General features: G+C 43.2%; 1 protein-coding gene across 3 annotated transcripts in view; it reads left to right on the top strand.

Moving 5' to 3' along the window:
• Positions 1–2717: 2717 nt before the first annotated feature.
• The window catches only part of SCNN1G (sodium channel epithelial 1 gamma subunit), a 58308-nt gene continuing 44625 nt past the window's right edge, over positions 2718–16400 (top strand). Inside the window, exons 1-3 of one of the 3 annotated variants that reach the window (XM_030212796.1) lie at positions 2718–2805; positions 3339–3666; positions 3881–4184. In XM_030212796.1, coding sequence (XP_030068656.1) covers positions 3350–3666; positions 3881–4184 — 621 coding nt within the window. In that variant the 5' untranslated portion in view covers positions 2718–2805; positions 3339–3349. Of the gene's footprint in view, positions 2806–2948; positions 3036–3338; positions 3667–3880; positions 4185–16400 lie in introns of those variants that run through there. The other 2 variants (XM_030212797.1, XM_030212795.1) reach the window with 2 other exon arrangements.

The raw sequence follows: 16400 nt of genomic DNA on the forward strand, positions 1-16400 counted from the left end.
GATGTGTGTTGTCAAGAAGGTTGAATCAAATAATCTCGTTGGGTTGGATGAACAGGAGATGAGGTGAACCTATCTAGTCCGTTATAGGAGCTGAAGCCAGTAGGCGGGGCTTGACGCCATTTTAGTTCACCCAAAATAATATAGCAAACGCTATTGAAAACAGTAGTAAAAGATTATTATTAGAAATAAGGGACTGTCTTTGCTTGGTCCATCTGTAACAAGTCTACAGCTGTACAGGTTGGATAGGCAGTGCCTTAAAAGGTGGAGGACATTTTTTTTTACTTATTTAATAGCTTTTTAGTTTATTTGAAAGATTCCCATATCTAGATATAAATGTCATGAAATTAAAATTCAATATCACTAAAAACAGCTTACAAAATTATTGTAGCTGGTAGAAACAGCACTTATAAACTCTGTATTTTGTGCTCATTTTTCTATACTACTACTTAACATTTCTACAGCACTACTAGGGTTACGCAGCGCTGTACAATTTAACATGGAAGGACAGTCCCTGCTCAAGGAGCTTACAATCTAAAAGACAGGTGTACAATCTAAAGACAATCTAAAGACAAGTGTACAGTCAAAAGACAAGTGTAGAGTCCGTCTGTTAGGGCATACTATATTTCATAAAAGGTTAGGTGCCGACGAAAGCAGCATTGAAGAGGTGAGTTTTAAGCAGAGATTTGAAGATGGGTAGGGAGGGGGCTTGGCGTAGGAGTTGAGGAAGATTGTTCCAAGCATAGGGTGAGGCAAGGCAGAATGAGCGGAGCCTGGAGTTGGCAGTGGTGGTGAAGGGAACTGATAGGAGGGATTTGTCCTGTGAGCGGAGGTTACGGGCGGGAACAAAGGGGGAGATGAGGGTAGGGAGGAGCTGCAGACCGGGTGCATTTGTAGGTAAGGAGGAGAATCTTGAATTGTATGCGGTATCTGATCGGAAGCCAGTGAAGTGACTTGAGGAGAGGGGTGATATGAGTATATCGTTCTGGCGGAATATAAGACGTGCGGCAGCGTTCTGAACAGATTGAAGGGGGGATAGATGGCTAAGTGGGAGGCCAGTGAGGAGTAAGTTGCAGTAGTCAAGGCGAGAGGTAATGAGAGCGTGGACGAGAGTTCGTGTGGTGTGCTCAGATAGGAAAGGGCGAATTTTGCTGATGTTGAAAAGGAAGAAGCGACAGGTCTTGGCAGTCTGTTGGATATGCGCAGAGAATGCGTATACAGTTTCTATACAGCTGGCCAAATTTCAGTGAGGATATCCTGTTTCCTAATGGGTTCATCTTAATTGTTGCCTTGGGAAGCCTGGTGTTATAAAGATGATGGACTATATTGAAATTAAATGGAAGTAGAATTAAACTCTCCTTTCATGGGGGCACATGGAATCACATCATCTGTTTTGTAGAAGTTTACCTTTTTGGATACACAAATGGATTATTCTGTTTTTGAATGTGATTTGGGGCAAGTGGTTTTATAAGTCAAAATAAATATTTTGTTTCATGCAGATCTGTTTTGTTTAAACATAACTGGGCTATAAGCCCCTAATGCAGCCCATTGGTTTTCTTATTTTTTGTTCTTGTGATAACTTATACTGTACCAAAACTGAAAACTCTTATCTCTATCTGGTCGGTAATAAAAGGAGCTCGTTGTGAACACTATCCATCGTAAAAGGTTGTTTTGTGACTGTACATGAAGAGCTGTGATATTGAATAAATATGTGTATGTTTGTGCCCCTAAGTTATGCATCCAAAATTTATATAATCCTTTTAAGAAATCCAGTTAATCTTTTAACTTAATAGTGGAGCATAACCACAGAGGCATGGTATGGTCGCATTTTCAATATGGTAATACTAGGGCCCAGCTAAGGAACAGGTTATTTTGAGTTAGTCTTCACTTTGCCCAAACTTGCTTTCCTTGTGCTATCACTATCCAGCAGTTTGGCAGTGTCTTAAAAGGTGGAGTATAAAGGATTTTTTTTACATTTATATCACACATTATCTTAAGCAAATTCGGGTTCAATGTGGCTTAGATTTGAACAAATATAAGGATATGTCTGAAACATTTAACAAAGTAGAGATTAGCATGTAGTATGTAAGCCACATTGAGCCTGCGAATAGGTGGGAAAATGTGGGGTACAAATGCAATAAATAAATATATACCCAACTGGGCATTTAAAAGTTTGGCCTTTAATAACACCACATGTCAAGAAATCCATAGCCATTAATATAGGCAGTTATTCAAAGATTATCACACACAAACACCAGAACAGGCATCCATGAAATTGCAAAAGTAAACAGCAACTTCCACAGAGTACATCCAAAATTTAATGTTTATTTCCTTATTTCTATCTTCCAAAATTCCAGACAGCAGATATACAGATCCATATACTGCACAAGCCGTCATGTTTTGAAAATATAGTGAGACGACTGATAAAAATGCTACCAGCAATAAAGAACGGCAACTTGGATGGGGCAGCTCGTAGGTTTACGTGCTTTGTTTTGAGTGTGCGGGGATGACGGCTGCGCGGAGAAGGGGAAACAGGCCGACCTAATTGGGTTCAACATTTTGACGTCACTTGGTCTCCTGTCTATTAAATCTCCTCGGCTCAAAGGTTTGTTTGCTTTGTTTTGAGTTTATGGGGATGACGGCTGCGCGGGGAAGGCGAAACATAGACCGACCTAATTGACTATGTTTTTGACGTCATCGCGTCTCCTGTTTCCTCGTTCTGCCTCCTGTGGGGAGTTGTGTAAAGTGCATCATAGGAGACGGAGCACTGGCGAAGGAAAGCTGTGGGATTGTTGGTGGCGACCTCAGGTATGAGTTTGGTGGAGGGTGGGAGGTCGATCCCCGAATGCGTGTGGGGAGGGTCCTTGGTTTGTCTGTATTACTTAGATTGTAAGCTCTTTTGAGCAGGGACTGTCTCTATGTGTCAGGTGTAGCGCTATACAAATGCTAATAATAATAAAGTTTGAGTGCAGTCGAATGCGTGTGACTTGGTATCTTTGCAACAGGAGGGCTACAGCACAGGCAGCAGCACATGCAAGGTAACCCCCCCCCCCCCCCCCCCCCCCACCGGTAATGTTTTATTGCTTTTAGCCAAGTTCTGTGGAGATCAGATGTAGAGTATTGCTAAATGCAAACTTTGCCCATTAAGTGCTCTGGGACTTGGCTTCAACTGGCTGTGAATGAATGTAACAGATTTACCTTGCACTGGTTCTGTCTTTTGACTTTCAGTTTTAGTGATTTTTTTTTTCGCTAACTTTAATAAACATAGGCAGTGAGTGACTGATACATTTTACATCTCAGTGGTGGCTTTGTGTTTCTAATGCGCTCTGCTCTTTCCTCAGGCTGTTCCATCATGCCTCTGGGAAAAAAGCTAACCAAGAAGCTGAAGAAGAACCTGCCAGTGACAGGTCCGCAGGCTCCCACGGTCTATGAGCTGATGCAGTGGTACTGCCTGACCACCAATACTCACGGCTGCCGTAGAATTGTGGTTTCCAACGGACGCCTGCGACGTTATATCTGGATCCTGCTCACCCTGACGGCTGTGAGCTTAATTTTCTGGCAGTGTTCCCTGCTCATCATGTCTTATTACAGTGTGTCCATCTCTATCACCGTCACCTTCCAGAAGCTGGTCTTCCCTGCAGTTACCATCTGTAACCTCAACCCATACAAGTACTGTCTGCTTATTCCTTCGGCCTCAGCTCCTATTCACACCTTCCCAATATCACTGACCCCTCTCATCCCAATGTTGCCTAAATTAATAATGCGCCTCTCTTTAGCTACACTTTAAGGATCCATCATGGATTACTCACTCAGGGCACTGTCAGGTTACCAGGGCTGGCCGCATTATTACTAATAAATGTGACGCTTGTTTCTCTGAATGCAGGTATAGCAAGATTAGACCTCACTTAGCTTCGCTGGAAGAAGAAACGACTCTGTATTTGCAAGATCTCTTTGACTTTGATGGGAGCAATGTGCGTAGACGGCGCAGCGCCAGAACACAACCAGCCACAGACTTCCTGCAGAGCATCCCCCTGGTGAAGCTGGAACCCACCGAAAAGGGGAATCTGATGGCTTATGAGATTGGCACTGGTAAGGTGCGCAGTGTTGATCCAAGGACTGTTCGCACTAGGACCCAGACGGTTGTGAGGAGCTCAAATCCCACCGAGGAAACAATTGGCTTCAGACTGGTGAGTTTCACGACTTTTTTTTTATGCGGTTAATGTAATCAGCCCAAAAATTCCCAGATATTGTCATCCTCCATACTTACAAGGTATACATCTGGAAAAGAAAGGCTTAAATAACGTGTGCCAAGGTGTTGCATGTTCATTTCTAGAAATGAAACGGATTTGATACAAACCTTCTGTGCTTACAGCATGGGAGCAGGTGCTGAGGCTCAGAGCTCCGAGCTGTGGGAACCTCTGGCCTCTCTTTCCTGTACTTCCACTCCCCAGGTCATAAGGGGCAAGGGACACAGTCCTGCTTTTCAAGTTTATTTCAAAACATTCAGGCAGTAAGGAAGTCTCTGGAGGAGGGGATGAAGACCAATAGGTATTTGTTCCTCTTGACCTGAAGGCAGAGGCTGTATCTCCCCAGCACAGGCCACCAAAAGCGTTATGAGAATCATTTTTAGAAGCATTTTCAGTGTGTAAAACGTGTTCTACCTGTGGAAAAGGGCAGACCTATAAAAGGAGTCTGTTTTCAACATGGCACTTGTTTTTTTGCTAGTGTAGCAGTGCAGATATGCACCTGCAGCAGCCATAGAGCTGCCTAAAAAGCGCGTCGAAAGGGTAATATTCTATCTGTCTCCAGCCATGTGTGGCCACATTGCATTCAGCTGCTGTTTTACAGACTATTTATTGGCATTCTGTATAGAATTACCCCAGGGGCACAGTTTGGGTCGGAGGCACAGCTAAGTGGGGTGAGGGGGAGCAGCTGCTCCCACAAACGGATTTTGAACAAAATGGTGCCTGTGTAGATCGGGCCTGCAGCCGTGCACGGGCATCTGCTTTACAAAAGGTCTGCTTCATCTGGCTACGCTTCTGGCTTGGGTACGTACATATTTATCAGAATCGCACGTATAGAAACAGAAAATGACAGAGATAAAGAGCATAATGAAGTTTGGTCAGTGGCACTGTTTATAAATTCTGAGGTATTCATGTGAGGCCTATAAAAATGTTTTATAAAAAGCCCAACACTGGCCGTGTTTCACCCACGCAGCTAGCATTACCGAAACGCTGTGTGAGGCTTCCGTTTTCTGGCACAAACTGCTTTGTACTAAGGAGGTCAAGTGGCTTGGAAGCGCAGCTTGGTTACTTTAGCCCATGACGCAGCCCTTGCGTGGGCAAAACACGGCCAGTGTTGGTCTTTTTTATAGACCTCACATGACTAAAGCATTTCTCACAGGACCTTTTTCTGTGTGATCTGCTCCTTTCGTACCGCTGTTTTGGATCTTGTGAATTGCTTGCCCTGCTGTTCCCTTGCATTTGTTGCTACTTCAGGATCTGCTCCGTCTTCGCTTGGCAGAGCTGTTCTTGTGCTTTTTCTTCTTTTACCGCAATGTCCAATTTTCTCACATCAAGCTTTTTATCTAAAGAGATAAGAATGTTCTCAATAATCGCAACTTCATTCTACACAGTTCTGTCTAGGTCATAATCCCAGTGTTTTTTTTGGCACAACAATGTAATAATGTTTGCATAGCATCCAGTGGATGAGACCTGCCACTTTATTGTGCCTTCTGTATACAATATTTCTTCACACCTAGTGATAAGACGTTGTGTTTCCAGTTCAGTGCTGCAAAATCTGCATTTGTCTATTTCTTCTAGTTCTTTTTCTATGTTGGCTGTGAACCATCTTGTCCACAGTTCACTAGTTTGTTCTGCAATTATCCATATCTCTTCTGTGCATAGACTAGGAAAGAGACCGCGGGACAATAGTTTCTGAGGCTCTTGAGGCAGTGAAACAAAGTGATAAGGCCAGAAGGATGCTAAGCTGCATTGAGAGGCGCATAAGCAGTGAGGAGGTGATAATACTAAATATTGATAAAAGCTTTGCTTTTTAAGGTTAAAGAGACCTCGGAGACCCTCATAAACATCCAGGATACACCAGCTACAAATTTACTGGTATAAGATTTCTTTCATCGGTCTCAAAAACTCATAAGTACATAAGTAATGCCACACTGGGAAAAGACCAAGGGTCCATCGAGCCCATCATCCTGTCCACGACAGCGGCCAATCCAGGCCAAGGGCACCTGGCAAGCTTCCCAAACATACAAACATTCTATACATGTTATTCCTGGAATTGTGGATTTTTCCCAAGTCCATTTAGTAGCGGTTTATGGACTTGTCCTTTAGGAAACCATCTAACCCCTTTTTAAACTCTGCCAAGCTAACCGCCTTCACCATGTTCTCCGGCAACAAATTCCAGAGTTTAATTATGCATTGGGTGAAGAAAAGTTTTCTCCGATTTGTTTTAAATTTATTACACTGTAGTTTCATTGCATGCCCCCTAGTCCTAGTATTTTTGGAAAGCGAGAACAGACGCTTCACATCCACCTGTTCCACTCCACCCATTATTTTCTACACCTCTATCATTTCACCCCTCAGCTGTCTCTTCTCCAAACTGAAAAGCCCTAGCCTCCTTAGTCTTTCTTCATAGGGAAGTCGTCCCATCCCTGCTATCATGTTAGTCGCCCTTCGCTGCACCTTTTCCAATTCCACTATATCTTTCTTGAGATGCGGCGACCAGAATTGAACACAATACTCAAGGTGCGGTCGCACCATGGAGCGATACAACGGCATTATAACATCCTCACTCCTGTTTTCCATACCTTTCCTAATAATACCCAACATTCTATTCGCTTTCCGAGCCGCAGCAGCACACTAAGTAGAAGGTTTCAGTGTATTATCGACGATGACACCCAGATCCCTTTCTTGGTCCGTAACTCCTAACGTGGAACCTTGCATGACGTAGCTATAATTCGGGTTCTTTTTTCCCACGTGCATCACCTTGCACTTGCTCACATTAAACGTCATCTGCCATCTAGCCGCCCAGTCTCCCAAGGTCCTTCTGTAATTCTTCACAATCCTGTCGCGAGTTAACGACTTTGAATATCTTTGCGTCGTCAGCAAATTTAATTACCTCGCTAGTTACTCCCATCTCTAAATCATTTATAAATATATTAAAAAGCAGCGGTCCCAGCAAAAACCCCTGAGGAACTCCAATAACCACCCTTCTCCATTGTGAATACTGCCCATTTAACCCCACTCTCTGTTTCCTATCCTTTAACCATTTTTTAATCCACAATAGGACTTTTCCTCCTATCCCATGACCCTCCAATTTCCTCTGTAGCCTTTCATGAGGTACCTTGTCAAACACCTTTTGAAAATCCAGATACACAATATCAACCGGCTCCCCTTTGTCCACATGGGTTAACTATAAGGAAATCTTGGCCTGGATTGGCCGCTGTTGTTGACAGGATGCTGGGCTCGATGGACCCTTGGTCTTTTCCCAGTGTGGCATTACTTATGTACTTATGTACTTAGTGTTTCTATTCTGCCCTATCTCAAGATTGATCCAAAGCGGATTACAACACAAGACGTTAATTGATAGGAATGGCATCATCAACTAAATTTAGTTAAAAATCAAATCTCTTAAACATTTTTAAACATAATAATTACAGTAAAGCAATTAAACAAGTTATAATCATAATTTGTATATTAAAGAACGTAACTAAGTAAGAAGAAATAGATCTAATAGAATTTGGAAGAGAATTTCATATTTTAATAGACCTGATACTGATATGAATGTTCTAGAACAGATTTATAATGGACATTCTTCAATAAAGGAAATTTGAGTTTCAACAGGGAGTAAGAACGCATCCTACTGAAATTCTGGGCTATTTATTTATTTATTTGATATACTGCACCTAGAAAGACAACTGGGCGGTTTACAATAAAAACAACATTACATTTAAAAGAAAACAAAGCCTACACAATAAACAGTTTTAAAAACATGCAGTCTTAAAATTAAGTAGGAAGGGAAAAACAAGTAGAAAAGAGATGGGTTTTAAGAGCTTGTTTAAAGGTTTGGAAAGAAGTTTGTTTCCTAATAAAGAGGGGCAGGTTACTCCAAAGCTTTGGGTCAAGCCATTGAGGTGGCGATAAGGACTCCGGCGGTAACTGGGTAGCGCACGAGCCATTTCTGGGGGTTTTCTTTTTCCCACGTAGAGGAGTGTGGTAGCCGTGTTAGTCCACTCTTAAGGTTATCAATAGAAATCAAACAACATAAAACATGGAAAAGAAAATAAGATGATACCTTTTTTTATTGGACATAACTTAATACATTTCTTGATTAGCTTTCGAAGGTTGCCCTTCTTCCTCAGATCGGAAATAAGCAAATGTGCTAGCTGACAGTGTATATAAGTGAAAACATTCAAGCATTACTATGACAGTCTGACAGGGTGGGAGGAGGGGGGTGGGTAGGAAGTATGCATGGGGACATCAAAGCATATCATTGATATTCTAACAGGATGGGTGTGGATAGGTGAGGGGAGGGTGATCAACAGAGACATACAGCTTTATGGTTTATAATGGGCTAGAAACCCCAGATCCTTGTTAAGTCCTTTCTGTTGGGTGTTAAAATATTCAATCATTCTGACTTCAAAGGCCTTACGTTCTTGTATGGTTTTAAAGTTACCTTTGAGGATTCTCACTGTGAAGTCACTGGTACAGTGTCCTGGTCCTGTAAAATGTTGACCAACAGGCGTGGGAACCCTGCTGGCACCAGTATTGTTCATATGATGTCTATGTAAATTGAATCTTGTCTTAAGCATCTGGCCTGTTTCTCCAATATAGCATCCTTCGTTACATTTTTTACACTGAATGATATATACCACATTGGAAGATGAGCAAGTGAAAGATCCCTTTATGTTGAATATCTTTCCTTTGTGGATGACTTTGGGGTCCTGTGAAATATTTTGGCATAGTTTGCAACTGGATAAATTACAGGGAAGTGTGCCCTTCTGTTCCTTTTCAGTCTGTGAAGGAAGTTTACTTCTGATTAGCTTGTGTTTTAAATTGGGTGGCTGTCGGAAGGCCAGTACTGGTGGGGATGGGAATATCTCTTTCAGTAATTCATCCTCCTGGAGTATAGGTTGTAGATCTCTTATGATTTTTCTCAGTTTTTCCAGCTCTGGATTGTATGTCACTACAAGGGGGATTCTGTCTATGGCTTTTTTTCCTTTGTACTGTAGCAGATTTTCCCTGGGTGTTTTGAGGGAGGAGGCAATAATCTTGGAGATTATTTTGGGGTTGTAGCCTTTCTGTTTGAAGGATTCAGTCAGGGTTTCAAGGTGTCTGTCTCTATCCTCTGGGTCCGAGCAGATACAGTGGTATCTTGTGGCTTGGCTGTAAATGATGGATCTTTTTGTATGTGAAGGATGGAAGCTGGAGTTGTGGAGGTAGCTGCATCTGTCTGTGGGTTTCTTGTATGTAGATGTTTGTATACAGCCATCACTGATTGAGACCGTGGTGTCCAAAAAATTGACTTTTTCTGGGGAGTAGTCAATTTTGAATCTGATTATAGGATGGTATGTATTGAAGGCAGAATAAAATTGTTTCAGAGTTTCTTCCCCCTCCGTCCAAATCATAAAAATGTCATCGATGTACCAGTAGTATTTTAGAGGTTTGGTCTGGTGTGTATTCAGAAATGTCTCTTCCAGCTCAGCCATAAAAAGGTTGGCATATTGGGGTGCTGTCCTGGTGCCCATCGCAGTGCCCATTATTTGCAGATAGATATCATTGTTAAAGTGGAAGTAGTTGTGAGTTAAAATGAATTTGATTAATTTTGTAATAGTGAGTATTGATGGTCCAGTGTGGATTCATTTGAATGATACTATGAGCCATGTACATAAAGAAACTGATATTCCTGCATGGGACCGGTGTTGATGCTGTCTTATGACAACCACAGCCAGCTGAGGTCTTTTTCCTCAGTTTTTTCAAAATTGTTAATCAAAGAATTTGTTCCTCACATTCGCAATTTTAGATTTTTCACAAGAAGAAAGTTGAGACAGTTTCTCCTTTCTAGTTACGCAATATGATCTCTTTCTCAAACTCCTTCAAACCAAGACGGTACAGCCCCTGTAATATCAATTTCATTCCACCTCTGTAATAGCAATTCATGGTCAATAGTATTGTAAGCTGCAGATACCATCCAAAGATACTGCCTGTGTGTCTAGGCATGAGTGTCTGACAGTGAGTGTCTTTCAGGGGCAATTTCTCCAAATAGGTAGATTTGTAGATACTGTAACAGTAATGAACCTCATTCCTAAGTCAGGGTATGCAGTCTCTCAAATTTACTGCTGATGCTTGTAAAACTTGCATTGTGCTAAAGCAGTGGATCTCAGTTCGTGTGTGTTGTGAGCACCTGATTGGTGTGTTGCAGGACTGGCCAGTAAAAACAGTAGCAGTTAGGAGGGAAGAGCTCGGGCAGCAGGAAACAGCCTGGTGGAGAAGATGTGGCTGCTCCTCCCCAGGGTGTGCAGGAAGCAAATTGCGCTTGCTGGCTTTCACTTCCACCAGAAATTAAAACCCTGTTAAGCACGGTTTGCTACCTCCACAGCTCTGGAAAGAGAGCAGCATTAGGGTTAGTGGTGTCAAGGTCCAAAACATGGGGCCGTGTTGAGTCTGATACTCCAATAAACACTTTCTGCATCTGTCTCTGTTTGAATTGGAGGGCCGTTCATGCATCCCTTCTTTTTCCTGTCTGGCTATTAATCAGATGACATGAGGTAGGGTGGATAGGGGTTTTGTGGATGCAGAACATGTTTACATTTAATTCGTATTACTGTGACAGCCAAATGTCCGAGAGAGTTATGTATGTGGTGTGTCACATGCAAGCATTGTCCATCAAGTGTGTCCTGGCTGAAAAAAGGTTGAGAAGCACTGTGCTAAAGAAAACTTCCCTCTGGAATTTGTAAGATGTAACATGTATAGGAAACTTATCTGATTGTGCTTGGAAATACTTTTTGATGAAGCTTACGGCACCCTTAGGGAACACCCAAGATGGCCACTGCTGCATGACGCTGGGCAGATGAGCTCCTGTGACTTCCAGTAGATTTTGCCTTTCGATTATTTTCTATTGAAGATATGGAAGAGGAGAGGAAAAGTAAAGTGAGCTTTACCTTTGCCGAGTATCCCAATGATGTCCCAAACTTCATTGTTGCAATTTGCTTGACCCTCTTTGTGTCTGGGAGCAGCCATAGGCCCCCTCATTACCTGAGTTGGAGGAGATGGACTCCCTAGCCTGAAGAAGGAAGTGTCAATGATCCTCCTCAGATTGCATTCCTCTGCAGTCATCCACCTTCAGGTCGCCGATTCCACATGGGGCAAACCTTCGGGGCAGTTTAGTCCAGGGAGGTGAAGGAGCAACTGGCATTTGTGAGAGGTTGGAGTCTTGTTCTAAGGAAGCTGAAGTTGGAACGGGTCTGATACTCTAATCCGCATCAGTTTTGAGGCCATCAGAGCTAACCTTATTTCCAGAACAGCAAGCTGAACAGACGTACCCTACGGTAATTTTGGAGATTATCTGGAAGGTGATAACTGATTTGAAAAGTACTGCGAGTATAGACCAAGTAGAGACGGAACTTATGACTGTGCCCAATAAGCTTGAAGATTTAGTCAATTCCAATGAGAGATCTGGATGGACTTGCTGAAATTGGGAAGCAAGTTGGCAAAGTCAGAGATCGCTTCGTCAGGATTGTATTAATATATGTTGGAAGCAGGAACAGCTTGAAAATAACTTTGAGATTTCTTAATTTCGTTTGAGTTTCTTATATGTCAGCAAGAGACTAATTTTAACAGATATATTGGGGAGGTTTTGAAAATACCTGAGGAAGTATTTCCTCCAGTGGTCCAGTTATACAATCGCTCCAGTTTCCCCAGACAGTTTTAATTAAACTGAAATCTTAGATACATCATTGGATGGTGAAGAGTGGGCTACTTACTTTTGAGTCTGATAAGAATAACACACTAAGAGGTAGATGCACTAAACGTTTTTCATCGTTAAATGAGCCCTCAGGGAAGAATTTCCTATCCTTTCCATGCACTTAAGCCTATTTTCCGACGACAGTAGCAGCTAACGAAAACGGAATGGAGATGAGCAATTAGTGTGAAAACCCCATTGAAACGACATGCACTAACCTTTTCCGATTGCCTTTACGCAGGAAAAAGGCAGGAAAACTAACGAGAGGTCTGGACCTCTCGTTAGGACAGCTCCGTGGCAGGAAAAAGTGTTAAGTGAAAAAATAAACAAACTTTGAGCCAATCCCAGCGCATTAGCAGAGCTAAAAGCGCTGTGATTGGTCCAAAGGACCTCAGAAAACACATAAAAAAATAAAAATAAAAAAAGGATCGGGAGGGGGCAAGGGCGCTCATCAGGAGCGTCCTGTACGGACGGCCTTGCCCCCCCCCCCCCCCCCGCTGCTCCCCACTTTCCGCCGCTCCCCCCACCCCGAAAAAGCAAACTTCTAGAAGCCCCTGCCCCCCTCCCTTCCTCACTACTCTCTCACCTCAGCTCCGCCTCCCGACATCCTCCATCCGTGCCCCGCCCCCTTTTGGGGTCGTCGCCGCCATTCCCCTCCTCCATCGTGCCCCCTTCCTCTTACCGGGCCCGTGCAGCGCCTCTCTCCTCTGTCCGAAGGTGCTGCACGGGCAAGAAGAAAGCTGAATCAGCTGATGCCTGCCTTCGCCTAGCTTCGATAGAGCGTCTTTCTCCTCCTGGGCCCGCCCCTGTCTGACGTCAGTAACCTACGTAGGTTACTGACGTCAGACAGGGGCGGGCGCAGCAGAAGAAAGACGCGCCATCGCGAAGGCAGGCATCAGCTGATTCAGCTTTCTTCTTGCCCGTGCAGCGCCTTCGGACAGAGGAGAGAGGCGCTGCACGGGCCCGGTAAGAGGAAGGGGGGCCCGATGGAGGAGGGGAATGGCGGCGACGACCCCAAAAGGGGGCGGGGCACGGATGGAGGATGTCGGGAGGCGGAGCTGAGGTGAGAGAGTAGTGAGGAAGGGAGGGGGGCAGGGGCTTCTAGAAGTTTGCTTTTTCGGGGTGGGGGGAGCGGCGGAAAGTGGGGAGCAGCGAGGGGGGGGGCAAGGCCGTCCGTACAGGACGCTCCTGATGAGCGCCCTTGCCCCCTCCCGATCCTTTTTTTATTTTTATTTTTTTATGTGTTTTCTGAGGTCCTTTGGACCAATCACAGCGTTTTTAGCTCTGCTAATGCGCTGGGATTGGCTCAAAGTTTGTTTATTTTTTCACTTAACACTTTTTCCTGCCACGGAGCTGTCCTAACGAGAGGTCCAGACCTCTCGTTAGTTTTCCTGCCTTTTTCCTGCGTAAAGGCAATCGGAAAAGGTTAGTGCATGTCGTTTCAATGGGGTTTTCACACTAATTGCTCATCTCCATTCCGTTTTCGTTAGCTGCTACTGTCGTCGGAAAATAGGCTTAAGTGCATGGAAAGGATAGGAAATTCTTCCCTGAGGGCTCATTTAACGATGAAAAACGTTTAGTGCATCTACCTCTAAGTTCCATAGGTTTCTATGGAACTTTGGGAGGCTAAGTGCTTTGAAAATATGCCTCATTGTGTTACTAAAGTACTTAATAATGGGGTTACGTTTTTAGATTTCCTGTAAAGTGTGCTGTTAAAATTGGGTGTTCAGTATATTTTCTTTGACTCTAGACAATTATCTGCATTTCCGGTACAAACTGGATTGAATTCATAAAAATTTTGGAGTTATTCTAGTGGCAATCAGGAATTTGTGGTGGTATTGGCTGCCGTTTCTTGAATGTATATTTTTGTGATTCTCCTTCTAGATTTAAGTTGGTATTTTATTCCCCCCCTAGAGTGCCAAGCAAACTCTACTGCTAAGAAAATGTTCCATTCAATGTGGAAACTCAAACGACTGAAACCATTCTTCCCGAGGGATATATTTCGCAACCTGGTACAATCCATGGTATTAAGTCATATAGATTACTGCAATGGAATCTATGCGGGATGTAAAGCACAAATCATAAAGAAACTCCAGACCGCCCAAAACACGGCAGCCAGGCTCATATTTGGAAAAACGCGTTTCGAAAGCGCCAAACCCCTCCGAGAAAAACTGCACTGGCTCCCAATCAAAGAACGTATTGTTTTCGAAATCTGCACACTGGTTCATAAAATTATCTACGGTGAAGCCCCGGGATATATGACAGACCTCATAGACTTGCCAACCAGAAACACAACAAAATCAGCACAAACATACCTGAATCTCCACAACCCAAACTGCAAAGGACTAAAATACAAATCAACTTATGCATCCAGCTTCACCTATATAAGCACACAATTATGGAACGCACTACCCAAACCTGTAAAAACAACATATGACCACCTAACCTTCCGGAAATCACTAAAAACTAAGCTGTTCGAAATTACATACCCTACCGACCCAACCTAAATAGCTAAACCCTGCAACACAAACGAAACCTAAGAGCGTATGGACAAAACACACTCCCCCGCTCTACGATCCACTATTATGTCTTGTACATATGAACGCTTATTATACCATTATTCACTTTGTAATTGTTATACCGGAACTGGCGATCGCCAATACGGTACTATGTAAGCCACATTGAACCTGCAAATAGGTGGGAAAATGTGGGAAACAAATGCAATAAATAAATTATTTGATCAAGTATTTTTGCTTGTATAATAATTTATAATTTTGATGAAAAGCTTATGACATCTAAAACCATGAGACACACTTCTATGTCTTTCTTCCACATTTTCTTGATCTCAGACTGCATTTTTTGATATCAGGATCTTCTTTCTCTCCACAAGATTCACAGAGTAATCTCTTGAGACTGGCCAATATATCCCGTATGTGATTGATGGTCCAGTATATCCCCTGTATGGCTGATGGTGAATTTTGCTATGGTCCAGCATATACCCAATGTGGATGATGGTGAAGGCTTTATCTTTTGCAGGTGTTTTTCAGACCTTCCTTGAAATAAGTTGCTTAACACATTTTTTGAATGCCTTTTTTGTTAAACCCTTTTTATTTAAGTAAACAATGGAACATATACATTACCTCTTGTGCATAAATAAAAACATATTCAGGACCATCCCCTTCCCCCAGAAGTCCCAAATATCACCCCCAGCCTCCGTCACCAACCATACCACAAGAGATCAGAAATGGATCCAGATGTGTTCGTACTGGGCTACTTAGCCATTAACTCTTTCAGCCAAGTGCTCAGCCTCTGTGATAACTCTCATCTATCACACCCAATGACCCCTCCTAGTTTGAAAACCATGCAGCCAAAAGCAGGTGCATTAGCAGGCCTGCAGTGCAGAAAAGTCATTCATGTCCCTCCCAACAGCCCAGAAGACCCATCAGAGGAGTGATATGCAGGGACACCAGATCATTGTAGATACCCCTCTTCCACTCAGCTCCTAATGACCAGCACAAATCTGCACTTCCCACAAACATGTAAATAAGACTCTCTCCCCACCCAGCCTCTTCAGCATAGGTGAGAGCTCCCCCCCCCCCCCCCCCCCCCCCCATCAATTGGAGACCAAAATACCAGGGTGCAGTAGGTCCAATGCATTAACAGTCAACTCCATCTGTCTAGTGCAGATAGAACATTTGTGCTGTACCTTCCAAAATCCCAACCCAATCGCCTTCATGTACTTCCAGCCCTAGATCCCTCATTTTATTTATTTATTGCATTTGTATCCCACATTTTCCCACCTATTTGCAGGCTCAATGTGGCTTACAGAGTTTTGTTATGACATAGTGATTACATGATATCAGATACAATTAGTAATGTACAAAGAATAAGTAAGGGAAGAGAGAAGGAAGGTGTTATGCAGGATGGTATAGAAGGTGGATTGGTGAGGTAGTTTTGTAAGGCTATGGGTTCTCTTTGTAGGCCTTGTTGAAGAGGTGTGTCTTCAAAGATTTGCGGAAGATAGTTATTTCGTCAATAGCTTTTAGGGATGTGGGTAATGCATTTCACAGCTGCGTGCTCATGTAAGAGAAGGTGGTGGCATGTATCAGCTTGTATTTTAGTCCTTTGCAGCTGGGGAAGTGCAGATTGAGAAATTTGCGCGATGATCTTATGGTGTTTCTGGGAGGCAAGTCCACGACGTTTAGCATGTAGATTTGGGCGTCTGCGTGAATGATTTTGTGAACAATTGTGCAGATCTTGAACGCAATGCTTTCCTTAAGTGGGAGTCAGTGAAGTTTCTCTCTTAGGGGTATTGCACTTTTTTTTTTTTGGTACATTTGTATCCTGCGCTTTCCCACTCATGGCAGGCTCAATGCGGCTTACATATTGTATACAGATACTTATTTGTACCTGGGGCAATGGAG

The sequence above is a fragment of the Microcaecilia unicolor genome, chromosome 8 (assembly GCF_901765095.1).
Source record: "Microcaecilia unicolor chromosome 8, aMicUni1.1, whole genome shotgun sequence".
Classification (NCBI taxonomy): domain Eukaryota; kingdom Metazoa; phylum Chordata; class Amphibia; order Gymnophiona; family Siphonopidae; genus Microcaecilia; species Microcaecilia unicolor.